Here is a 27,791-nt window from a genome sequence, read left to right as displayed (position 1 = left end):
CGGACCTGCACAGGCATATGAAGAATGTGTCTTACCTTGTTGTCTGGACATTTCATGGTTCCACAGAGACTTAAAGTTTAGCAACAGCAGCAGATGGACGGGTTGAAAGTCGTCTCTAGATTGGCCAAAATCACGTGATTAGCATAGCATTAAGTTGATTTCAAACGTTCAATGTCAATTGGTTGTACTAAGGTCAAATAGTCGACTACTTGACTAATCAGTTCAAACCCGAGTAACATGATGGATCACAAATGAGGCAATAAAGCCTACAAAATTGCTTTGACCTACAGTACCTTGCTTCCATTTCCAACATTCTATCAATGGGAATCTGGATTTTCTGCAATGACTGTGACCAAAACAAAATTTGGGAGTAGACATTACACCTTGGGTATTGTTGTCTCTCCTTACCCCAAGATGAGCCCAGCTTGTTCAAGAGAAATACAAATACATTTCAGCATAGTGGTGTGTTGTACTTTGAATCTTTTGTTTTTGTTTGTATGAGGGTCCGTCAAAAATATGTCTTCAGTGGAGACCGGTTGGGACCATTGACCTCGAGTGTGTGTTTGAGTGTGTGAGTAGAGAAGGGGGCTGATGATTAGCCGGGCAGGTCTGTGGAGTATACGACATAGCTCGGGGCGTTTGTCTGGGCTGCGCAGCACGTGGACACGAGGACGCACGAGAGGAGGGGGAGGGGCGTTTGGGATCCCGCGGTTGTCGCCGGGGTCCACCCATTGGACACCAACCCCCCGAACTCCTCTTTCTCGCAAACCTCCCCCAAAACAAAAGCTCCAGATGGTAGGAAAGCCACCAACCTTCCACATCGCCCGCCCCACACCCCTGCCCCCTCGCAACCTTTGTCTGGAGGTCTGTCCTTTGTTTGCGGAAGAGAGACCCCCGAATGGATTAACTCTTTGCATTTCAGGCTCTTTTGTGTTAAACAGCCAAATCTAAGACCCCGACCTCGCTGTCACCCTGGCCCCACCCCCCAGCCGTCGTCTCCTCAGTACCTCACTAGGCTGTTCTTCACCGCCTCTATGGATGCTTCCTGTACGATGGCGTGGGGGGTGCTTTAGAATACGACTGAGGAAGGAGTGGGGAGGTGTTGTGGGACTGAAGCTTTTTAGTGGGGGGTCACTCATCCACATCTGTTGTTATGGGTGGAGGGATAAAGAAAAGCCTCAGTGAGGGCTGCAGGTGTTGATTGTGTCATTAGCTCCTTCTCTATTGGCCACTGCTAGTTGTCTCCTCTTTATCCCCAAATCGATTACTTTAACCAGTTTTCACTGGATGACCACTGAATTCTAAACCCTCCTGAACACACACACACACACACACACACACACACACACAGTAATCCCATCACAACAACAATATGGCATGGCAATCTCTAGGTGCCATCACTTTGTTGGCGTTTTTATGTTGAAACACTTTAAAAGTCTAAAGATAATTACTAATTTCCTTCTTTAAACAAAATAAAAAAGTAGTACATTACATTACAAACCTAGTAAAAGTGTATTTTCTCAGAAATTTAGTAGTTCTTCTCTGCTTTGTGAAATAGTCAAGTGGAAATGAGCTGATGTTAGCCATGCTAGTTAGCCATGCTATCTGCCTCAATATCACCACTTGTAGACATGCTAACTCTCTTAGCTATGTTTATTTATAGACAGCTTCAACATTACCTTGAATTTGTCAAAAAGTGATGCGTGGCGCTTTTGTAGATGTGATATTGTATTGGAGGTTTTGTCTCTTCTGGCAGCCACTCTTCGTAAGCACATTTTGCATATCCTTCCTGGACCAAGCCGCGATACCCAAAAAAACCACGCTACCTTTTGATCACAAGGGACACACATTTTTTTCCCCATTTCTTCTGAGACTGAGTCACCATTATTCCTCCCCCCCCCCCATATACCCATATTAACTACAGATGTGAAGGATTAGTAGAATGTTGCATCGCTAAGCTAGCAAGGTTGTGACATCTGTCGCATACGAACGTCAAGACACGTATGGAACTCTTGTGTTGCGCATCACTGTGTTCATCTGTCAACACAGGAATGAGAGCTTTTTGTCTACTTTAAAGCTGCTTTAAGGGAAAGCAGGCACGCCTGCTAATTAAAAATGAGTCCTGAATGCCACCACAATGAAAGAAAAGTGGGCAAGAGATGAGCATACCTGTGCAACTTAAATATTTACAAACCTAATGAATTTCTACGTCTGTTTCTGTCTGATATTGCTAGCTGTCTGCTAGCTATCCGCTAGCCAAAGCGCAGACAGGATTATGGTGCAGACCTGCCAAGCTGTGTGTGTCTGGCTTTGTTTACGTGCCTTATTATAGTGCAAAAGCCCCATTGTAACCACTGGCTTTGTCAGACCACAGTTAATTGCAAATAATTATCGTGATGGCATTTAATTTCAGTAATTGTCTTCTTCTGGACGTTTGGATGCTAATCCCTTTTCCTGTTCTTTTGCTGATGTGTTGGTGTTACGTCGTATTTTTTTTTTCAGCTTTGTTGCTTCTTTGAATGAAATAATGAAAGACTATCTGTACATGTTTGCATCACCTCGAAAAGAGAGCGGAAATGGCCCCCCGTGTAGCTCAAATAACAAGCCTTAGTACTGAAGTAAACTGGCAAAGATTGGATCATGAGATTGGAATGATTGGATAATTGGATATAACTTGTACAAGGGTACGCTATTTGTTATCAAATAGCTGATGGTAATTAACTACAAATGTTGATGTAGCAGATAATCTTGATCTGCGTGAAGGAAGTAAAATACGCCTCACACATGTGCGTAGTGTATAGCGTGAGACCGCAAGGCCTGCCGCACACGGAGCGATGCGGCGGAGTTTGACGGAACAGGAGCATTACGGAAAAAATATAGTCGGCGACTCGCAGCCACGCACGCCAGGCGATTGACCACTTTGTGCATTTAGGTGACTTCACGCTTTGCTTTTTCAGCTACAAGTCCACGTGAATAGTTTAGCTACAAGTATTATTGTAAAATGACGAGACGTCACTTCTAAAAAGCAAATTTTTTGTAGTGAATGCTCTTGATATTTCGGTGACACAGACTCTCCACGCTTCTCTTTTTAACCAAAGTACATATAAAATCATATAGTTAAGTATTATTGTAAGTATATGCTGTATATACTGGTTTGGTGGCGGCCAACCTTGCTTGCTTAATACCTAGAAATGTTTGTTTTTGTCATGTTAACCTGTCAAATTCTGAATCGCATTAATACTAGCTCAACCACTCATGGAAATAGTGCACACAGGTTGGTCTCTAGTTGACTGCAGGCTACAATTCATAACAATTCTTACTTAAAAAATACAGTGGACAAAAGTTTTATAATGGCCAAAGCTTGACCCTGGATCGGAATATATTACATACCAACAAATCAGAGGTCCACCAATGTACCAGGATGGCGAGTATTCGGACCTCGGGCGTTCCATTGTAGCTATAAAAATCTATTTGTTTCAAATACAGTATCAAGTTGGCTCCTTTAAGGCACTCCTACTCAATCTTCATCAAACCCACCACCTGAAATATTGTAGTTTCCAATATACACCTCCATTCCTGTCTCCTTCAAACCTACACAGAAGGATGCATTCAAGTCTACAAATAATACCAGGAGAATGAAAGTGTCAGATGATACGGAGAGATTGACAATGAGATTCCTCAGGTCAGCTGTTCAAATGGCAATATATATCAGACCTCACAGGCCAGGAGATGTTAGATCACCCTGCACCTTAAAAGCCCCCACAATGTGCTATTTATTTATTTTTTGTAACAAACTTGAACCTCGGCATCCCCTCTCACTTTTTTCCCGCGAGAGCTGATTGGATTTGTGATGGTCGTGCCTCTCTCGTTGCCCCGCGCCGCATCTCTGGCGCAGCAGCAATCTCTTTAACACCGACTTGGAGATATGATAATGTACACTGATTTTATTGTCATGTGGGACAGACACACACACATACACTCACGCACAGTGCTTGTCAAGCTTTGTCTTAGAGGGCATCCATCCTTGTGCTTGCAGAGCGCCTCAGGGCACCAACTCTGTCCTTTCATCTATAAATACTCTTAACACTTCTATTTTAGTTCACATTGTCACAAGTCGGAGAGGTTGGTGCTAAAGGTTGAAAAGTGTTGTGCTTTTATTTTAGGAACTTTGATTTTGGCACCTTTTTTTGTTCAAATTGTTCAAATGTCATCAAAATGAAGGAAAAACAAAACAGTGTTCAGAAATAAGGAGGAACTTTTGAGGTTGAATATAATCTCTTTTGGGAAGCTGCTTGAACTTCGAGTGGTTCAAGAAATAATTAATTCCAGAGTCAAATTGTGGCCATCATAAAACCTCTCTTATCAAATGTGAAAATAAATAACCAAGTAAGTCAAATAAATTCAAACAAGCGAAAAAATACAATTACACATTGTGTGACTGAAACAATTGCTCAGCTTTACTTTGGGACTATTAACAATGTAAACAACACTACTAATTAGCATGAATGTCATGCTGTTATAACCCTTTAAGCAAAAGATATTTGAACATAAATGTTCGAACAACACATGTAGACAATATAACAATACTCACAGCCATATATTCTTTATCCTCTGCGAAGAACGACTAATATCACTGCGGCTTGATATCATTGAAGACTGACCGTCTTCATGCTCATGCTCGGTAGAAGCCTCTTACTGGCTTGTTCACTCTTCAGTTTGGTATTTATTTTCAACTTTTTTGGAGCAGCACAAGCAATTTCCTCACCTCAAGAGTTGAACATTGAAAATCAATTGGACAAGAATGAGACCGACTTACCAGGTACTTGATCTCGGTGTAGTAATTAAGGGCCCGTTTAGAGCAGGACCCCTCATGGCCCCCAGAGACATTGGGGATTGGTGCTAATGAACTAATACGGCTACGGCTGATTGGACACTAAGTAACACCAGCGCAGCTGATTGGTCGATATTGCGGGTTGTAAGGGCAGACAGGTGGGACATTTGGTGACCCCTTTTGGCTTCCTGTCTTTGGACTTTTATTTTTAACATTTAGTAGGAACATGCATTACTATTATTTTTTCAATTAAAATGTTTATTTTTTATTTTTTATGTATTCTATCCAACTATTAGGGTCACAGGTAAGCTGGATCCTATCCCAGCTAACTTTGAGCGGGAGGTAAATAGAAAGTTCTTACATTTGAGTACTTGCCGATACGTGTACCATTACTTGATAATGCTATTAAGTCTTGCGACTGTGGTGAAGATATTGTTTTATTTTAATTCAATATTGTTCAAATAGTCACATACACACAAATATATTTCTTTGGCACATGGCACACTCTTACGAGGGGTGTCTAAACTTTTTCAATTTTGATAGGATAAAGATATTGCAGCCTAGAGTACTGTCCGATACCGATATTGTTCTGGCACGATATCAGCAGGAATGATGCATGCTTTTATTTATTTTTTCAGTATGAAATGTTTTAAGAGACTTGATCAAGTGATACTTTTCAAACAAAGAGCAATACTCAGTTACAGTAGGTATGAAAAATATGACTGAATTCATCCTCAAACATGAGAATGCACTGCACTTGACTAAAATAAATACAAAAGAAATTAAAGAATATATATACATATATATATATATATTAACATCCAACTGCATGTTTTGCCTCTTTGTCTTGTCCTGAATGTAACCTTTAACACAAGGCATTACAGTTATCTGGTGTCTCAGTCTGAGCACTAGGGGGCACTGTGTAAAAGCAGTGCATACCGCAGAGACAAAGAAGAAATAAGATCATAGGTGTGTGGTCTTGGAGTCCAAATATGAGTACAGAGGTATTGTGCAACCCTGCTAATTTAACACGTGAACTTTCGGTGTAATAAAATGTCAGTTGAACTTAAGAGTTTTTGTAGAGTACTTAAAAAAACACACAAACAACAAGAGCTGTATGTGTGTGAGAGAGTTAAGCGTGATATTACATTAGTTTCGATCACAAGTTATAAAATTCAATTAAATGCTACATCGAAGCCTTTTTTGCTCCCTGGTGTGTGGAGGAATTGTTTGTTATTTTCAACTTTATGTCTTATCTTCGCCAATTGCCATTTTATTACGCGCGTGATCTGCACAGCCTCTTTAATACATCCCGCTTTTACTTCAACGCGTGTCTGTTTGCATGAAGGGAACATGAAACTCTGATTGCACTTAATAAATAAGCCTAAGAAGATAGTGACAAGAGCATCCCAGTGCGGCGGATGATCGTCTTTTATTTTGGATGCTATATTAATCTCTGCTTTTTATGTGCACGTAACAAAAAGGTACACTGGAGCGTGAACCTGTCTCACTTTGTTTGGTTGTCAAAGTGACACACAAAGGGGAAAAAAACCCCCACAAAGCCTCGATGAATCACAGCGTTATTGTCGCTTTCTAGTCATCTGCACACTTGTCTCTATTAGATGACATAAAGCACATATGAGCATGTTTTTCCATGTTTTAACACTCCTCTTTTCCTGTGTGTGTGCGCGCAGCGTATTCTGGGATCTCTACTGCGCCGCCCCGGACCGGAGGGAGACATGCGAACATTCCAGCGAGGCCAAGGCCTTCCACGATTATGTGAGTCAACCAAAACACACCGCAGCACCCCCGTCACTCACCAGAGTTGAGGGGTGGGGTGGGGTGGGGTCGGGGGGGTGGGGGGTCTCACGCTGATTTGAGGTGCTACATACAGTAAGCTTTTCTGTGGTTGTGCTGGTTTCTCTTTTTTTTTGTGACGGCTGCCTGAAGCTGGATGTTTTTAAAAATGCATCACCTGGGAATGCTGTGTTTTTATTTCATGGGAAAGCCTCGAGACGTCCATCTTTGAATAATTGAGAGTGTTCGTGCCAGTCTATTATTTTTCACATGATTTGGTATCACTCTCTGTGGTTATCCAAAGTGCAGAAGGACCAAAATTTGACAACAAGCCAGAATGCAAATGCAAATGGGTTCCTCTTGGAATTGCAGTGTTTGCTATTTTGACGCGAATCCCCTTTTCGGGGGTCTCAACATGCCCGAAAAGTCACCAATTTTGGCAAGCCTGTGTATTCTACTGCAAACTTGTGTATTTTACAGCATAATACCCCAAATTGTTCAAACGTTTGAATAAAATCACCCTCCTGCACCAACAATCAACATCAAATTTAGTTGGCATGCCTATCCTGACGAGAGGCACGAAAAAGCCACAAGGACCCAAGCCCAAAAATGAATAGGTGGTCAGCCATTTTTGGTTTGAAACAGCCATTTCAAGAAAAAATGTCAAGCTGAAACTTTGACAAACTTCTACTAGAAAAAAACAAACAGTTGCCAAATATATATACACGTTACTTGGACAGAGACCCTCCATGCTTCCATAATTCATACAAAGGTAGAAATTGTAACTATAGTTACAGTATTGGTTAAATATTAATGTTAATCATATACTGTATATATTGTATTTTCATTTTGGGTAACCACAGTTGTTCCAATGCTTTACCTCCACACTTTCTCGAACACTGACTCCTGAACTCTCGGCTCATGAGAGAAAACGTTGTCTCCTGATGAAAGATCACGCCACGTCTTATTTATTGGTCCACTAAAGGTCAATAAAGCAGCTGGCCTGGCTAATCACACAAGAACATTAGCACTCAGACGCACACAATGCATATGCACATAAAGTATATTTAAAAGGCTTCTGCCCTTGCGGTGGCTGCAGGGTCGAAAAAAGGCCGGGGACCCCGGCCCCCTTGACCCTGTCATCTTCTGAAGAGTTGGGGTGGTCAAACCAGTACCATCTGCACACATACACCAAATTTCCTGTATATATTGCTCTTTACCTGAAACGGATTACGGCTGCTATTTTTATCCTTTGCGTTCCATTCAGGCGCTTTTTTCCCCGCAGGCAGTCAAACTCTTGTATGACACTTGACAACCCAACATATTACATTTGTTGTGCATGTCATGCGTGTGGGTGTAGGCACCAGCTGACACGTCGGCGTGTGTGTGCGCATGTGTTGGACCACCATAAGATTAATTACATGGTTAATTAAACCTAGTAGTTAATTAAATCTGACAACTGTGTCTAATTAATCTAAATGCCATATAATTTGATACACCTTTCTCCAGAGGTAGGCCAGCTGGATACCTGCACGTCAAAACTTAAATGACTGCCGGGTTGGCCGAACTTTAACGTCCGCGGGCCTTCAAGAGGTGTGTTTTAAAGCTGGCAGTGCATTAGAGCTGAAATGTGGACGTACGCCGCGCTGCTATTGGAATAAATGGGAGTCTCGAGGAGTTCAAGGATGCAGGCGATGATGCTTGAGTTTTGACCTGACTGAAGTTGAGGAAGTCGGTTGAGGAGCGAGCCGGCTGACTGAGTGGGCTGGAAGAGTAACAACTTGTTGTTGGCCTTCAATTTATTTGCACTGATGTGTCTCTGAGGTTAGAAATTAGCCTGCCCCTCAGCCCCCTGCTACTTTGTAGAAAATGCTTGAACCTTTAACCGAAAAGTCAGCCCACAGTGGAACCTATAAATGTTGTACCGTGACGCCAGTTTACTTTAAAAGCAATTTCCCATTGAGCTCAATTATATGTGGAATATCTATCTTTTCCCATTGAGCTCAATTATATGTGGAATATCTATCTATCTATCTATCTATCTATCTATCTATCTATCTATCTATCTATCTATCTATCTATCTATCTATCTATCTATCTATCTATCTATCTATCTATCTATCTATCTATCTATCTATCTATCTATCTATCTATCTATCTATCTATCGCTAGCTTGCTATATAGCTACCTAGCTGGCTAGCTAGCAAGATATCTATCCATCTATCTATCTATCTATCTATCTATCTATCTATCTATCCATCCATCCATCCATCCATCCATCCATCCATCCATCCATCCATCCATCTATCTATCTATCTATCTATCTATCTATCTATCTATCTATCTATCTATCTATCTATCTATCTATCTATCTATCTATCTATCTATCTATCGCTAGCTTGCTATATAGCTACCTAGCTAGCTTGCTATATAGCTACCTAGCTGGCTAGCTAGCAAGATATCTATCTATCTATCTATCTATCTATCTATCTATCTATCTATCCATCCATCCATCCATCCATCCATCCATCCATCCATCCATCCATCCATCCATCTATCTATCTATCTATCGCTAGCTTGCTATATAGCTACCTAGCTAGCTTGCTATATAGCTACCTAGCTGGCTAGCTAGCAAGATATCTATCTATCTATCTATCTATCTATCTATCTATCTATCTATCTATCTATCTATCTATCTATCTATCTATCTATCTATCTATCTATCTATCTATCTATCTATCTATCTATCGCTAGCTTGCTATATAGCTACCTAGCTGGCTAGCTAGCAAGATATCTATCTATCTATCTATCTATCTATCTATCTATCTATCTATCTATCTATCTATCTATCTATCTATCTATCTATCTATCTATCTATCTATCTATCTATCTATCTATCTATCTATCTATCTATCGTTGAGCAGACCACATTTTTTCCATGGTAAACAATACATTTACATTGTTATTTAGAAGCGTGTCTTAGGTTCCATGCAGTTGTGTTCATCTACAGACAACAGTATTGATTAATTGCTTCATCATAATACAACCAGTGAGAGGGACAAGTTTGCTTCCCACAAATTAATTCACAGCGGGTAGACTTCTATTTGAAGGTAAGTCGTTTAAATGTGTTACATTTGCTAACCTGTCACTCATTGAGCCCTGATGACGCCGCTCAGCGAGCCCTTTGGCCATACTGTTACCTCCTGTGGTATGTGCGGTTTTGCAGATTTAGTTTAGTTTTGTAGTATCTTTTGGCATTCCCTGACTGTCGGCAGCGTAAGCAAAATGTTTTCATGATTCACTACGTGTCTCTGTTTCCTTAATGAGTCGTGGATGAGCGTGAAAGCTTGTGGACATTTTGGGGACAAACTCACAAACAACTTTGATACTGTCTGAAATGAGGTCTAGTGAGATGCACTTATTTGTCTGTATTGGTAGTTCCATGTAAAAATGTGTTGGACTTGGAAGGTTCCACAAGCCAGTGAACTGCAAAGACGGCAAGCATGCGCACACTACTCCCGACTGTTGCTTTTTGTGCGACGCAGAAGGAGAACCGTCAGGGTCGACGCCGTGTGAATCCCCGGGGTGACAAGGGGTCTGTCTGTGTCTGATTAACTCGGGCTCGCGGGTCCCTGCGGACCGAGCGGCCCGATCAAGCCTCACTCGCGGCCCCTTGCTGATAACGGCTCCCTCGGTCCCCCCCGGATGGCAGAGTGAAAAACAACGCAATTCCCAGGAGGAGTCACGCGCACACACGCCGCCTGGCTCGTGTGGAAGATTAATCAAGATTGTTTGAAGATGGGCAGCACGGTGTAGTTGTGGTTATGTATCTGCCTCGCAGTTCGGAGATTTGGGTTCAAATCTTGTCTTTCATATTTTAGGGAGGCTATACCTGCTATAGAAATAAATAGGTAGTCTTTTGTTTTCACTCTACAAAACAAAACAAAAAACAATATTAGCTATAAGTGACATTTAATCATTTGTGTCCTGGAATTTATTTGGTTGCTTGGCAACAGCGTTTTGGCTCTGTTTCACCATTTTGGAAAGCGTATCTTGCTCAACTGTGCCCTACTAGTCCCCTTTGACGTTTTGGACCCTCCAGTTTGGAAAGATAATGGAATATGAAGTGCTAATCCTCAGATTTAGGGACGGGTTGACAGCTAATCCAGAGGAATGTGCTGGGATTGGAGGCCTGGCTGCGCTCCCGGAAGCCCTGGAAAGTCCTCGTGTTGTCACGCCATAACAATGCAGCCACGCTGGTATGCAAACGACTGCGCACACACACAATATTGTTTTAACAAAGAGCTTCATGGAGGCATACTGTGCATTTTTGTCATCATTTTTTGACAGTTTTACGTGGAGAAACTTGGCTTAATGCTAACAAACAATGCAGACTGGGAAAGATGAGCTAATGCAAGTAGCATTGATGTTAAAATAACTAACAGCGCAGCAACATTATCTCGACAATTTTAACAACACTTTAGGCACATTTTCTTTATACTCTTTATACCTGATAAATGCAATTATATATACAGTAATGCTATTTTTCATATTAAAAACACTTAACAAAAAAGTTTTGAGTTAAGAGCGTGGTCACGGAATAAATTAAACGTGTATCTCAAGACACCACTGTACCTCTGTCAAGTGGCCTCTCTTGTTGTATTAAGTTTTGTTGTCTTTCTGTCAATCTCCCTGCATCTTTGTTTTTAATCACCTACAATTCCCACAAGAGAACAAAGTCACGTTTTGTGCTCCTCTTTTCCCAAATTCTTCAAAAGCACTTTGGTTACGGCAACGTCGACACGGATGATTAAAAGACACGAAGAACGCACCCATTCACACATGCATATTAAAGCAGACGGAAGATCGACGCTCTCCGTGACACTCGCTTATTACGACGTCTTTCAAGGAGCGCCGCAAGGAGAGCCTTGTTGTCGCAGACGCTTCGCGCGGGCTCAGCCAGAGGTCCCGACCCCGAACATCTGCGATCCGTGCCCATCTGAGGTCAGCGGCCCGCGGAAGCGTCGCGGATTTTACGCCGCAAGTGCGTCACTGACACGGTGGCGCGGAGAGCTGTCATGATGAGGGCTGAGGTGCGAGGGCATAATCTGATATTAGTGTCCAGAAATAGACGGATAAAACCCGTGTTCGCATTTGTGGAATCTAATCCTGAAGTAATAATCTATTAAAGCAACAGAAAGAAATATTGGATTTTTTTTCCTCCCTTGTCCACATGTGAAGTGCGATTTCACTAAATACAAATGCACAGGGTTGTTTTTATTTTTATTTTTAGTGCTTAGAAAGAAACATAGAAACATGACACATAATCACACACTGTGTTGTTGGATAGTATTTGTAGCACTGTGGCTAATGCTAACACATCACAAAGTGCTTTCTTAGGTTTTTCTATGATATTTAATAGTGAGCTCTGGTAAGAATTCTGATTTTGCTAAAGAGTGTATTTTATTAATGAGATCATTACAGAGGAAGTCAAGCCCCCATTTTCTTTGACAATAACATGTTCTATGCAGCCCCGCTAGTCTAAATATGGTTAATATAGCGTTAGTGGAATATGAGTTAAGCAGCAAAATCCAGCCATTTTTATCCATCTCAGGGGACGGCCATTTTGCCACATGCTGTCGACTGAAGATGACATAAATGTTGCTCAGGTCTCGGGTAACAACCAATCACAGCACAGCTTCAGAAAACAGGTGAGCTCTGATTTGTTGTTACCTGTGCCCTGAACAACATTGATGTCATCCTCAGTCGACAGCAAGTGGCAAAATGGCCGTCCCCTGAGATGGATCAAAACGGCTGGATTTTGCTTCATAACTCATATTCCAAAAAGGTAATATTAATCAGAATGTCATGTTTAGACTAGTGAGGTCACATATAACATATGATTGTCAAGATATGTTTAGGGTTGACTTTAATATTGACTCATTCAGTACCCTGGACGTTTATACTTGTCAACCCGAATTCGACGTATGTTAAGACTTTCCTCTTGAAATATGTAAACATGACTCTTGGTTTGTCAACCAAGTTGTTGTTCTCTCTCTTTCCGACATCAGCTGCTAGGTGAAGCAGTACACGAGCGCCTGTAAATTGAGATGAAAAACGCTATAATGATGGGACGGCCGGAGGTGCGCAGTGTGCCGTTGCCAGGGGACGTTTTGGGAGGGTTAAACATTTGTCAGGCTGTACCACAGTAACAGGTGGCACAGGGGGAGGAGCCGCTCTCTGTAAACAAGCTTGATGGCTCGGCCTTTGTGTGTTTGTGTGTGTTTGTGTGCGCGCGTTTTCCAGGTTGCTGCTCCAGGTGCGCTGCGCTCAGACCCTCCTCTTCGCCTCTCTCTTTGTCCCTTTTTCCTTTTGGCAGAATTTACTCATCCATTCCTTTTTCCTGCTTCCATTGCTGTCAGGTCTTTTTCACCGCCAACAACGCACACACCCCGCTGCTCTGCCTTTTCTTTCGTCTCTCTTCTGCGCTCCCTCCCCTCCGCACCGTTTCCCGCCACACTCCCGCCCCCCAACCCGCCCGCCCGCCTGCCTCCCCTCTCACAGGAGATTGATTGGGTAATCTGGCTGGGTGCCAGCAGTGCCCGCTTTCTCGCTCGGGGGAAGGAGAGAAGCGGGGGCGACATGACGACATGCCGGAATAATAATAACATCCATAATGTAAGCAGAGTAGGGTTTTTTTTTTCGGATGGAGGGATGAGGGAGGGGAAGAGAGAGAGAGAGACAGTAGAGGAATGGAGTTGGCAGGGCAATATCTTCTTTTTCTTCTTCTTGGCTGTTGCTTTAAGTGCTGCCTACACACCGTTTTTCCATCATCTTTCAAGTTTCCCTCCCCCTCCTATACATTCTCAGTTTGTCCCATGCAGGCATTTCTGTCTTTGTGGTTGTTTACTGTCCCTTCTAAGGTCGACGTGTACACCTTTATACTATATCCGAGGCGCGCAAAGTGCTGCCCTCAAGCTGTGTGCGCGCGTTTGCAGCCGGAGGTCTGCGAGTGACAGAAGCAGAAGATCAAATATTGTTTATGATTCCCTCCAGCCGCAGGTTGATTGTGGTCCGGCTTAAAGTGGCCGTAAAGCATTTGATCCTCGACTCGGGGTAGCGTGTGAGCTCCTCTGGATGCGTGTTTGACAGACGTGGACAGAAGGAGGCTTCAAAGTGAGGCAACGGGCGGCAGGAGCAGGAAAGAATATACGAGGGAGGTGCTATTGTAGAACACAGTTAGGGATGGCGTCAAAATCTTTATTCCCGTTTGAAAGTGTGCATATTAATTCAGTCCAGGTTCAAATGATGGCCGGTAAAGACCGTTTTATTGCTGTACTTTTTTTTTTCATTAATTGTTTTTGCATTGATTACCTGGTTTTGTCATATTTACAGTCTATAATACTGTATTAGCGTAGATTTGCTACATCAGTTAGGTTAGGGATGTGCAATTACTCAAAATGTAATTGTGATTTTGATTTTGGCTTGTCACGATCATAAAAACATTATAATTAAAGAAAAATGATTAATGTGCCAAACGGTGCGGTGTGTTTGCAAGTTACCGACATTTTAAAAGCGCCCCGAACGCACAGTGTTGCTTGTGCAGCATGCATGTGACAAATGTTATTCGACCTTCCTGAGTGTTCTTTAAGATGCTTAATGACACCCCAGTTAAAGTTTACAAAAATAATTACACACATTGTGCATTTACATACAACAGATACTTGGTTTAAAAACATTGCCATTGCTGATGCTAGCAGTCAATGTAAAATCTCATTGACAAGCTAATAGAGAATTAGCATCGACTTCTGGAGTCATATCCCTTCAAATAGCTCAACGCTAAAGTGCTGACTTAGTCATACAGTAAAACCTTGGCCGTTCCAGAGTTTGACTAAAAGGACTTGTACAAAAACCAAAGCAATATTTCCCATAGGAAATAATGTAAATCCAATAAATCTGCTCCATACACCCCAAAAAAACCAACATTTTGTTGACAATAACTATAGTTTAACGAAGGTACAATTAATGCAACTCTTAACTTTATTGAAGAAAAAAGTTGATTAGTTAATGATTAATGGCTATGACTACGTCCGCTTCCGGATTCATGGTCATTATCATATTCCCTCGCTTGGTCATCTGTGGTAACCTGTGGTGCTATCACAAAAAAAACGGAATCAGCAAAGTACACTTATGGAGTTCATCCTTCAGGTGCTCACTGAGACTGAAAGCAAAAGAGCAAGTTTGGGAAAAGCAGAGATTAAGGATGCAACTGCGGGAAGAAAAAAAGAGCGTTCCATCAACCGGGTCGCCCGCATGCATGGGCGAAGCGATTCCACAAGGCACAGCTTTGACTTCGCCTCCCCCTCACATGCGCATTTCCGAGCCAGTCCAATTGAATTCCCTTAACCCAGTTACCCACGAATGCCCTCTTAGTTGCAACATCATCATACATGGAAATTTGAATAAATGCTTTAAATGAATACTACCTGCTGGGAAGTGGTGTCGTAGCGCATTGGCCCATTTGTTTACTTCAGCTCTCTTTTGGGTTACGTTGTTAGTAGGAAAAGATAATTATTTGTTCTTTTATGTCTGAGCAGCCATGTCTCTGGCAGTCTGTAAAGTGGCTCTAAATATGCAGCACATGAAGTATTAGACACACCTCTCAGTGTGATGCAATGCTGTTCTGCAAAGCACACCACGGCATACTAAAATCCCAATAACATATTACAGTGTTACAGTGTATTTCATCAATGTCTTTTTGCTTAATGCTAACATGAAATGCAAAGCGCCATAGACATGCTAATGAAACTAGCGTCAATATTGCAATAGTTATATGGATATTTGAACACAAATGGTGCAACAACCAACGTTATTAATCGTTATCAGTAACTACTGAAATAATTGAAACTAAAATTTTAAATAAATAAAATTATTGCTTAAAAGTGACTGAACATGACATTTTATGTTTATAAAACTTACCTATAATTATATCGAAAATGTCGTTGCCTTTGTCAATTGTTGCGGTAGATTTGAAATGTTTTTATTATACACAATAAAGAAGGTTGAAGAGTTGTTTGGGAATTGTAGTTTGCATTCACTCCACAGTACATAGTAGAGATGGGTGAGCACGCCGCCCTCTTGTGGCCGTTTACGATAATACATGTTAGTAACGTTTTTCTGGGTTTTACGAGCTTGGTCGCTGAACGAATTAAACCCAAGTCAACGTACTGCCTGATTTCTCTGTCAATCAACTTACAAACCATTTTAACATTCTGAAGTGTCATATAAGGTTAACCACTGTTTAATCATGTTAAATCAAAGTAAACGAAAGTGGGGTAAGTTTGAGGTGGGCGCTTCCACGCCGGAGCTGCTTGTGTCTGTGGCATGTCGTCTGTGGCGTTTCTCCTGCCAAGCCCGCATTTCCTGTCTTGGCTCAGCATTTCACGTGACGCTCCGCGGCACACGAGGCCGAGCCGCACGCGTGTGGCTTGAACTCTGCTTTGATAACTTTTTTTGGGGGAGAGGCCACAAGAACCTGGCAAGAGGTTGTTATCCCTGAGCTAACGAAACGTTCGGCCTCTCTTACTTTTAAATAAATGTCAAGGGGGGGGGGGGGGGGGGTCGCTGCTCTTTTCCGGCCGCCCGGCTTCCTGCTTTCTTTTGTGAAGGACCGGCTCGGAGTAGCACTCCAGTTCTGCTGTTCCTCATTAGCTCTGAAACAGTGACGAGCGCTCAGAGGATTGTCAGCCCCGGTCCCTGGGAGACTTTCAACTCGTTGAATCGTTGCATTGAAGCTCCTGCAGTGAGCAGAGCTGGAGAATATTTTGGATAATTTCAGTATTTAGACTGCTGAGAAAGTTAATCCTTTTAGGTAAACGCAAGAAAACTCAAACAGGATAATGATAGCTTTGTGTTTAGACATGGTGAAGCAGCATGTGGCTCATTAGCCAAGGTTATTTTTGCTGAACTGTGGACTTATGACCCATTGCTTTGCCTATTTCTTTCTTTCTTTCTTTCTTTCTTTCTTTCTTTCTTTCTTTCTTTCTTTCTTTCTTTCTTTCTTTCTTTCTTTCCAAAAGTCCAGTTACAAGTGCTAGCTAGCTGGTGTTAGCGAACTTCACAACAATCAGCAGTTTGGCCGTTAGTAAATTCTTCAGTTCTTGAGTGAAAGAGCCTCATCCTCCAGGCACATAGTCTTTATCCTCTGTAAAAAATGTTTTAATTCATTGATTGTTCCATACCTGACCTGCTGGCAAAACCTACACAGAACCCATCGTCCTTCTACGGAAACGTGCTATTGGTGTATTTTCGGATGTGGATACAGACACCACACTAATCCAGTATTTATACAACAACAAAACTTAGAATTTAATTAATTGATGGAGTTTAACTGCTTTAAAATAATGTATAAAGCCCATCATGAAATTTTGACCAGTCAATACAAATCAAAGAAGAAGAAAAAAGGGAAAGTGAGTACAAATTAAGAGGAACAGACATTTTTCCCAAATCTAAATATATAACAATACAAAAAGATGTATTTCAACTCAAGGTGTCAGTTTGTGGAACAATCTGGATTGTAAAAGAAAATCTTCTCAGTCTATCTGTATTTACATTTTACAATTACAGGAGACATAGATATAGCACAAGGACATGCTGTTGAATTATTTCATAGAATTGTTACATTGACAGCGTCTTGACCGCCCGCTGTCATTCATTATTTTTTTGTGTGTCGATCAGGGGCAAATATAACAAGTTTTACTTCTTTATGTCCCCTTTCATTTCTTTTTTTTTTTAAGAATAAAATCAATTTGAATTGATTGATTGACTTTTACTGCAGTATAATCTTCATGGATTTGCCATTAACACATTAAGTCATGATTCAAAAATTGTTTGAGTCTTTGCATACTATTTGCTTATGTTAGTAAAGTATTGAAGTTATTTTTATTATTATTAAAAAATACGTCCAAGATTAATGGCATTTCCATTCATTTTAAGTGGGAAGAATCTTATCTGAACACAGCGTATGAGAATAATTTGGGCAATAAACCACATGCTGCTTCACCAAGTCTACGCCATGACGCAGCCTGCTTTTGTACATTTCCATTATGGCAGTACTGTATACCTAATAAAAGTTCCTGTGAGTGCAAAGCAATGTAAAATTTGTATCTAGTGTGCAGTGCGACAAATTAGCGCAAGTTGACTAATGCGGCCGATAGGAGAAAATACTAAGCTCAGCACACACACCCTTGCTATAGTCTGATTTTGAAAAGGGTGCAAATGCAGCACAATCTGATATCTGTGAGAAATGGCAGCAAATCCGGCGAGAACTTAAGAATGGATCGATCTATTGATTGCCCGAGTTGCTTTTCTGCTCGTAGTCTTTGGCCACCACTTCTCTCATTGGGAGTGGGTTAGCCTGTGATTGGCGTCAAAACCTGGCACTGTGTGTGTGTGTGAGTGTGTGCGCGTGTGTGCTGCACCACAGCCTTGCCAGTCCACCAGTCTCAAGTACCAGCTGAGCACCCAAACTCCCAACTCAAATAAACAGGCCCGCTTTCTCAATGATGCTATGGGTGGATGCACGTGTGCATGTGTGCACGAGTGCCTTAATTGTTGTTTTGTGTAATCACACGCACGCACGCACACACTCGTATGCCGTGCACACTCTTGTGTGTTTGTGTGTGTGTTTGTGTGTGTGTGTACGTTGTCCCTTCCTCATTGAATTAAGCATTGAAACAAACAGAGTCCTTGAAATCTGCAGGACACTGAGGCCCTCTATGTTTGGATCCAAGAGTAAAACAATGTCTTTTTTTTTCTTCATTCAAATGCTCTTAAATGCAGACTTAATCTCGCCTTTTCTCTCATACACAGCAACAGTAAGAGGCGTGATGAATGTGTGGGAGAGACACAGATTCTGGCTACATCGCCGACACACATACTTCAACCCATTTTAGCCAAAAGTTCCACAGAGGAATTATGGAGCTAATGATGCTAATTTGAATCTCTGAAGAAAGCTTAACTCTCTCTTATCGAGACCCATCAAAATGGCTGCGTTGAGATTTTAACACAGAACACAGCAAAGTGGCTAAAATATTAGTTTGTGTAAATGACTAATGACCCTGAAGGCACCGTATGCCTGACCTTTGTGGCATGGGAGATAAAAAGGGACCCTTAGAAGCTAGTCTGGCGTGACGTATAAAATAATCATTAACTTCCTGACATGTTAGGGACCAAACCATTTATAATTTTTTTTTCACTGTCAATGTGGAATGTCCTGTTTTTTTAATAAAGCGATGGAAAAAAATAATAATAATTTTTTATCCAATGTATGGATTAATCGCAAAAATAATCAACGGCTTCATTCATGATCAAGATAATCAGCAATTACAGCCTTACACTACATATAAGCAAACCAATTTGGCGATATCAACAAGAAAAAAAACTCTCTCTCAGGCAGAACGAGGAAGAGAACCATAGGCACAACAACAGTAAAAGTCCAATGACAGGCAACAACGCAGGCCGTTAAATGCAGGCAGCATTGTTGCGCCGTCAGTTCACTTTATGAATGAATGGAATGGGAAAGAGTTGAAACCCCAAAGCAGCCCGTGTTTTTAAGAAGTCTTTCTCCGGCATCAGACAATACAAACAAAGTTCTGTTGCTTTGCTTACGGCACTTGCTGTCATTCACTTGCCTTCGCCTTTCCCGCCTCACATCATACACAGTGTCGCTGCGGCTCTCGTTCTTTACCACTACCCAGGGTATATTTACAGACGGTGCCTTTAATGCCCCGTAATGATTATTTTTATTCAAGGTACTTGTGCAACCTGCTGGCTTGGAGTGGAACGACTCCCCATTGGCTCGCTGATTACCTCCGTGGCTGCAGTCACACCCGCACTCCGCCTCTGCCACCTTTACCGTTGCGCCGCTCTCACTTGGACCTCCCTCCTTTCCTCTGCATTCATCATCCCGCCTGACATGTATTTATAGCAGCGTTTCAAGGGATTTCTCACTAATTTGACCTGTAATTGATTGTTAATGTAAAGATCCTAACGCAGGATCTCTTTTCAGCAAGCTCACCCGCAGCCGCATACGTTTTCACAACATCGATTAATTTAAAATGTGCACAAAGGTTTTTTCGAAGAACTCCCAGAATCAGTGATGACCCTTTGTCTGAAATCCTATTACATTTCCATAAGAACAGTCTTGGTACCAACATGTGAATCCACCTACATTCTAATTAATCAACAGGCTCAATTCTTGTTCTTAACATACATCGTTTCTCTCCATATTTATTTATAGTAGCTAGTCAAGGAATTTCTCACTAATTTGACCTGTAATTGATAGTTAACCCAAAGATCATTACATAGGATCTCCATGTAGACAGGAAATATAACAATACTCACAGGCATAATATTCTTTAACCTCTGTGAAAATAACTCATATTACTACCGCGTACTGTTATTTACAGTAGTTGTGAAACTCTTTTATTTTGTATCTGCATGACCATATTATACTGCCATTAGGTCTCACACACCATATTGAAGTATCACTATAATATGTTTATTTATTTATTTAATTAATGTATTTATTTAATTGTATAAAGCACACTATTAGAGGGTGCTATTTTCCTTATTTAAAAAAATACTATAGATATATATATATATATATACATACAGTATTTTGTCAGATCCCCAACGCATGCATATACTTAATAACGAACCACTAAATGTCACTGCTGACATGCTTGCGCCCCACACGTGTGTCAGTCCTCCGACGTATCCCCCTTGTGCGCTCAGAGTCGTGTTTATTGTTGCACATCTTCTCTGTAAAACGTTGACATTTGCAGCGGAGGGATCCAGCACACTGCTTTCTTAATATGGGGGAAAAAAGGTCAGCGTTCACTGAAGGGAGTGCATTCCGCGAAAAGTCTTAGCAAAAGAAGGTTTTGAAGCTTTTGGACCTTTCTCTCCGCTTAGCTGTTTCGTTAGGATGCTGTAATCTCCTCATCGTTGACCAGATTAGCGTCCATATTGTGTGGCGGCAAGCAGCGGAGCTGTCTGGAGGAGACGAGGGAGAGAGGGAGGCAGGCCATGATTTGCCACCACATCAGATTACCTTTTTATTATTAATATTTCCATCTGGACCTTTGCTGTATTTGGGTGTTTGTTCTGACTTGTTGTGTGTGCTTATGGATACACAGAGGACACCCCTAATCTGGATTAAGCACTGCAGATTTCTTAAAAATAGTCTTCATGCGGGGTTTCTCAAAGTGTGGTTCCCAAGTTATCTCAAATTAGTAACTTCATCAAGGCAAAGTGAAATCTATGACTACCACTTTTGTTTGTCATTTGTCATTCTTACCATCACCGTCCCTGTTTTTTGATTGATACTTTTTTCTTTTTTTTTTATAAAGTAGATGATTTACATTTTTTGTTTTTATCGTTTGGTCAAGTTATTTTTTAGTTAGTTATTTTTCTGGAAAAAAAAACTGAGCAGTGTTGCTTAAACTACTTGGAAAATTTTGCAAGCTGAACTACAAGATATTCCTCATTAAATGTAGCTTCCCTTGACTGATGCTACCCGTCAAAGAAATATATAGTTTCCAAAATTACAATGGTTGACCAGCGCGAGGTCAACAGCACAGACAGCTTCCAATAGCTGCCGTGGACGGGCAAAAAAGTTGCTTAATTGAACTGCCAACCGAGATAGCATTTAGCATTAACTAAAGCAATAACAACCACCATTCATGAGTTTGACTAGAGATTAAATTTGAGTATTTATTGTGTATTTGATTTTCAGTGAATTTCAAGTGTCCCTTACTTGAATTTGTGTCTAATTTAGATTGTTTTATTTTATTTGTCATATCTGTTCAATTCCATGTCGACCCCCCAACTGCTTACATTGCCGTGACGCAGATCCAAATTGGGCCACGCATGAGGAAATAATTGAAATTGCCTCACTTTACTCATGTAGTGTAAATCCTTAGCCTATAGGAAAATGTCCTGTTTGCTACCACACTTGTGAAAAACAAATCTCGGATTTATTGTATCTTCATCCAGATATTTCTTGGCCCATGCAGCAGCCCTTTTACAAAGTTTTGTGAAAACATCAAATAAACCCAGTTTCATATCATCAAATGTTGCTCACACTTTGTCGAATTCCCTTTGTAACTAATTCCGCGCGTGCGTTGGTTTACTCAGCATCTAAAATGATTATATAACTGGATAATTTTAATCTATAAAAATATATATAAAAATGTATTTATGGAGCTCTACTGCTTCCCCACACGCAGCACGTCTTCCCCTCCATCTCCTTCTGTCTCCGGCGCGCTCCGTGCAGAAATGATTTCCATTCCTGCTGAATTTAATGAGGTTCTGCTGAACTGAGGAAAAGGCGCGGGGAGTACAAACACACACACACACACACGAACACACGAACACACGTACACACGTACATGCAGCCACATATCTACTATAGCCAGATTTAAGTCTGCATTCACTCGCTCTCATAGTAATTCACTGAAGCTTGGCCACATTCTTGTTTCCGCAAACAAATTGTTTTTTGGGGTTGTAATTTTTGTTGTTGGTTTAAATTTCAGCCGCTGTAAAACAGACACACAAATATTACCAGCACGATCTTAGATGGCGTTTTAGTGCCCGCACACACTCACACTGACGAGAAACACATTTTGGTTCGCCAAGCACGCTGCTTCATGGGCTCCTTGGGGCCCGAGCAGGGGTGGTCACCATGGTAACACGCTACTCTGTTAAACGCTACCAAATGCTGCCTGCCATGTTTGGTGCTGTTGAAGGTGGCTTTATGTACTGTATGTAGTCACACAACCTCAAATCACAGACATTTGTCTCATACAAATTTTGTTTAGTATACAAACAATTTTATTATTCATCTCCAGAAAGCACAAAAAGTGTCAAAACAGGTGGCAGGTTGGTTTCATTCCTGAACGGCAACTCATGCGGCGCACATGAAGGAGCATTTAGTCAAAACGTCATAATTGCGGCAGCCGGCAGCCATTGTCACGCGCCACTTGAAACCTCCGTCAAGCTTGCGGGAAGAACAAAGGAGGGGCTGATTCCAGCGAGCTGCTTTCTAGAAACCAACGCGTGGAGTTTTGATTGAAAGCTGCTAGAAACTTCAGCAAAGACTGTTAGTTAGGAGCATGCACTTTTGGTGGGTATCATGGTTAGACCAATGAGAAAAGACTTGAAATGACACAGGCCATTTAGGTTTGAAATGGACATTTGATGTTCTTTTTGTAATCCTTTAAAACTGTGGTTCTCGGCGCAATAACGCAACCACCGCTCACGAGATTGAATAGCTATTAAATATGTTATGATTCCCGAGTGTTGCCGAGCAGACCTGGAGGGTTGTTGTTAGAATACGCATTGCTATCTGCTTAAACACCTTGGAGACCCAATGTGACACACATTTGAAAGGGAAAGCAGAGTGGGAAATTATTCCACGGCACACGACGAGGTCTGAATACGGTGTATGAGCTGTCCATTGTGGGGAATAGTCAGCCATTTTGGAACGGAGTAGCTATTTTAGTGTCATGTCCGTCATTTTCAGGGTAACATTTTCAAGCTAATTTGTCCTGGAAATTTGGTTTGATTTGATGAGAAATGAGAACTACATATACAAGACAAAAATGCTGATGCCAAATTGTGGATTTTTTTTCTTCTTCCATTTTTTGCATGTGAGTGGAGCATGGCAGCGAAGACAGGAAGGCGGCCATTTTGGTTTGTAGGTTCTATGTGCCATTTCCAGGGCTTCTTCTCAAATTGAACTACAAATTTTGTGTTTAATTGCTTACAAATGTTAATTAGGTATAATGGACAGATTGAAAACACTAAATTGTGAAAAAGTGGGTAAAGCATGCCAACAAAGTGCGACTCACCATTGACGCAGCCATTTGGGGGATTTTTCCACAGGTTAAGTTTATCATTGATCCCAGATAGATGAGTAAAGTATTTCGGGTGACCTTTATTTGTTTCTTTGCCATTTTTGACCCATTCATCATCACCAAAGCAACCAATCTCACAAGCTCTCATTCCTTCTGTCGGCCCCCTCCCCCTCTTCTCGGGTCCTGAGCAACCAGTCGGCACTCAATAATCTGTTAAATAGCATTGATCACCACCGTTTAGTTTCCTGGCCGGCTACTTAGGTTGTAAAGCTGATCAATGCATGTGAATGGGAGCCACCTAGATGGCGGATTGACTGCTGGGGCGCGCTCTGCAATCAAATCGTTTGTCTTCATTTGCGCCTCAATTATTCGCCATAATGGCCGTTGTCAAAAACAGCCATGCGCCGGCCCGCCCGAACCCAAAACCGACGGCGAGAGGAAGCGGTATCGCATGTCCCGATGTGCAAAGGAGCGTGTTGACGAAGAGGCTCCACAACGTGTTGGTGTGTGTGTGCGTGTGTGCGTGTTGCAGATGGTCGATGAGGTCTGACCCAGACTGGACTTCCTGTGTCAGAGAGCCTGCTTCCTAAAATCATCAATCACTTCTTGTGAGGCGTGAATGCGGTGGTGTGTGCGTGCGCGTTGTGGGGGTGTTTTTTCTTTCCTTTCTTGGCTTGTCTTTCATGTTCTTTTCTTGCTTTATTGATGGAGCTCATTATCATTACACATTCGCAAACATGCTGGAGTCATCAGTGAGCAAATGTTGTACACTTAACGTTTTCTTTCAGCCCTGTTGGCCCTTTAGAACTCCATATACTGTACGTTAGCGGCATTCTTAAAGGCTCTGTTTCAGAGATTTGGTCCAAAATACATTATAGTTGCTTGAAGATAAATGCTGGAAATGTTCAAAGACTGAGAAAATTTGAGCGCCTTCGTTCGTATCAGTGGGTATCCGGCACAAGTGTGACATGCAGTTAGCTAGTTTAGCAATGCCTACACTGCGTGTGGACATGGGTTTCCAGCTGGTGCGGCTGCTTTAGAGTGCCTTGTTGTTGGCTGTGAGTGCATGCAGATGAGGGAAAGAAGGCAGAACAGTGATTTAATAGAAAAATAACAGCAATAGCCAGTGTGTGGACAGGGACTTCCAGCTGCCAGGCAGCATTAGAGCGCCTTGTTGCTGACCATGAGTGCATGCAGATCAGGGAGAGATGGCGGAAGAACAAGATAAAATAAAATAAAAAAATGTATCTGACGTGTCAGTGTGGGCGCAGGGGCTTCCATCTCACATGGCCGCTTTAGAGCGCCTTGTTGTTGACCGTGAGTGCATGCAGGTTATGGAGAGAAGGCAGAACAGTGAATTAATGAAAAAACAACAGCAACGGCCGTTGTGTGGACAGGAACTTCCAGCCGCGAGGCAGCATTAGAGCGCCTTGTTGTTGACCATGAGTGCAGGCAGGTCATGGAGAGAAGACAGAAGACCGAGATAAAACAAAACAAAAACAAAAAATCTGACAGGAGAATGGTGTGGGCAGGAGCTTCCATCTGACGTGGCCGCTTTACAGCGCCTTGTTGTTGGCCATAAGTGCATTCAACTCATCGAGAGAAGGTTGAATAGCGAAATATAAAAAAAAAACCAAAAATTGACGTGACAGCCAGTGTGTGGACAGACTTCCGGCTGCGAGGCAACATTAGAGCGCCTTGTTGTTGACCGTGAGTGCATGCAGATCATGGAGAGAAGACAGAAGTCTGAGAGATTGGACATGACAACCAGCATGTGGACAGTTGCTTCAATTTTGATTGGAGGCTTTAGAGTGCCTCATTGTTGCGGTTTGGAAACGACATACATTTATTGTGGTGTCCCATTTCTTTTGTATTGGATGGAACCTTTGAGGAGTTCGGCTGAGTGTTTTTGTCCAAAATCGTTTTGTCATTAGAACGGCAATTTGATGAGCTAAAAATGACTGCAACCATGATGAGGACCCCAATATGGTGGTATTGAGGTCCTCGCTAGCTTAGCTCTCGTCAGTATGCCTGACTGAAAACAATCATTGTATGCTTTTATGAACTCTCTTTAGTTCAAGTTTCTTCTTCTACTGTTTTCTTGTACATTTCTGGAGTAAAGTTTCCCTCCCAGTGCTTTTCGTGCATAATGTGTGACTTTACTGCAGGCATGAGAGGGAGGAAGGGCGCGCTCTGGTTCATGTACCCCCCCACCCCCAACTTACTTTCCTGTATCGCTCTCTTTACATCGGCCCCTTTTCTTCAGCCCCCCTTTGGATTTTATGGGCAAAACTCCCCACTCTGGCCCCCATATGGTCTGCTCAAATATCACCCCCTTCCTCCTCTCTATATGTTCCCAAAGGTTGGGGCTACCTGCTAACAAGTCACATGACCCAAATGGACCCAACAGGGCTCCGATTGGCCGAGAGGGTGCCTGACAAAACATCAGCATGTTCGGATCATCATCATCAGCTCGCCGCAACCTTTAATATCGCCCCTTTGCGACATTCATTAGCCCCTTTCGCTCTTCTTGTTTTCCTCTCTCCCGTGCCCTTGTTGTCATTTAGCTGCTCCCTTCTGCCCGCTCTTCCCCTCTCTTTTCTCTTCTCCATCCCGCTGCCCTTTAACTCCTCCGCCTTCCCCTCATCGCCTCCATCCATCTCTCGCTCGGGCTGAGGACAAGGAGGTGAAAGCCAAGCCGATTACAGCGGCGGTTTAATCTGGCTGACCCGCCAAGGGATTGCTCTGCGCTTTGCCGCGAGGCTGGAGGGCAGCAGGGATGGGTGGGCGGGTGCAGGGGACGGGGGAGGCGGAGGATGGGAGCAGGTGAGCTCTTTGGAATATGGCGTCAGAGGGAACGCGAGCGCCACTTTGCCGCTAATTTCTTTCCATCAAGTTGTCCTGTGTGAATGCATGCCTCATGAATAGAAACCCTCCACATATTAACGAACAATCAGTATCAAAGACAGAATACAAAAACGTCCTTGGCTCCAATTCTTTTGCTTTGTCTTCTGACAAAATGTCTTTTTTTCTTCCAAAGCGCCTGTCTTTTATGTTTCAGTTTAGCAAGTGCTGAACCCTGATTGATCAGGTTCAACGAGCGCTGAATCAGATTGCATCTGCTTGGGGTTCGTCCGTTTTTTTTTTTCTCGTTTTTCTTTTCGTTATTTGGAATCACTTGAAATCACACATGAATGGTGGCGGTAATAAGACAATTTACATAAAAGGGGTTGTGCGGTGTTCATCTTGGTGGATGAGTCCTCACATTGACACACACACTCAAGATGGATTTACAATGCAGGTCCAAAGACCAATTTAATGTCTCTCTCTATTTTTTTTACACTACTCTATGTATTTTTATAGTCACACATATCTGTTATGGTTGTTTCCACTTATGGTACACATGAAAAAACCCTAATGCATACACATCCAAATTGTACATAATTAACAGCCCCAAAAAATCTAGCCTGATTTTATTTTCCCTGCTAGCTAGCATCCTTTAGTCTGTTTTAGTCAGACTCCAGTTGGTCTCCCCCTTTGGCACAGTTTTTGGTGTACCCAAACCTCCTTCAAGAGATGTAGCACGCGGCACGCAATAACAATAGCATTAGCATCGGCAACAGGATGAAAGAAGATGTTATATTTATTGTCAGTGTAAACCTGAATATAATAGCTGTAACAACCCACACATAAACCAAATATTGCATCTGTGTAACAGTGGATTGAGCAGCGATTAGTCATGCCTTGAAAGTGAGGCCCAAAGATGACATGTATTATCATCTTGGATGCTACATTAGCATCAGAGCTAACCTATTATGATTCCACACTTCAAAGTAATGTTATGAAGTATGGACGGTTATGTTGCATGGTTAAGCGTTTTTATCTTGCACAGTGATATCTATCATTATATCACACAGCATAATCAATAACATCTTGCCTCATCCTGTTAGCTGCCGATGCTAATGCTACAGCAGCTACTTGTGAGTGTTCTCATTTTGAGATATTGGATATGGATAACTTGAATTTAGATAGTTTACGGCGGAACTGATTCAGTAATTGCTGGCCTTACAGTTTTTATTTTATTTTAATTTTAATGTTTTATATTCATGTCCTGGAAGCGTGTTTTTTGTTGTTGTCATACATTACTGTCATTCTCACTTTAGTCTTGCGTTGTTGCCTAAGATGGTGACAGACTACGACACTGCCCAACTCATAAGAACGGAACTCGTTTGGAAACTGAA

The 27,791-nt window shown here is 42.0% G+C and overlaps 1 protein-coding gene across 2 annotated transcripts in view; it reads left to right on the top strand.

Annotated features, from left to right (window-relative positions):
- ssbp4 (single stranded DNA binding protein 4) overlaps positions 1 to 27,791 on the top strand; it is a 102,922-nt gene that overhangs the window by 20,999 nt on the left and 54,132 nt on the right. For both annotated transcript variants that reach the window (XM_086089337.1, XM_086089338.1), the window contains exon 4: positions 6,526 to 6,610. In XM_086089337.1, the coding sequence (XP_085945463.1) occupies positions 6,526 to 6,610 (85 nt within the window). The remainder of the gene's footprint in view (positions 1 to 6,525; positions 6,611 to 27,791) is intronic.

Source organism: Leptonotus elevatus, chromosome 11 (genome assembly GCF_054856555.1).
Source record: "Leptonotus elevatus isolate MCC_2025b chromosome 11, RoL_Lele_1.0, whole genome shotgun sequence".
Classification (NCBI taxonomy): domain Eukaryota; kingdom Metazoa; phylum Chordata; class Actinopteri; order Syngnathiformes; family Syngnathidae; genus Leptonotus; species Leptonotus elevatus.
This window is presented reverse-complemented; position numbering and strand designations above follow the sequence as displayed.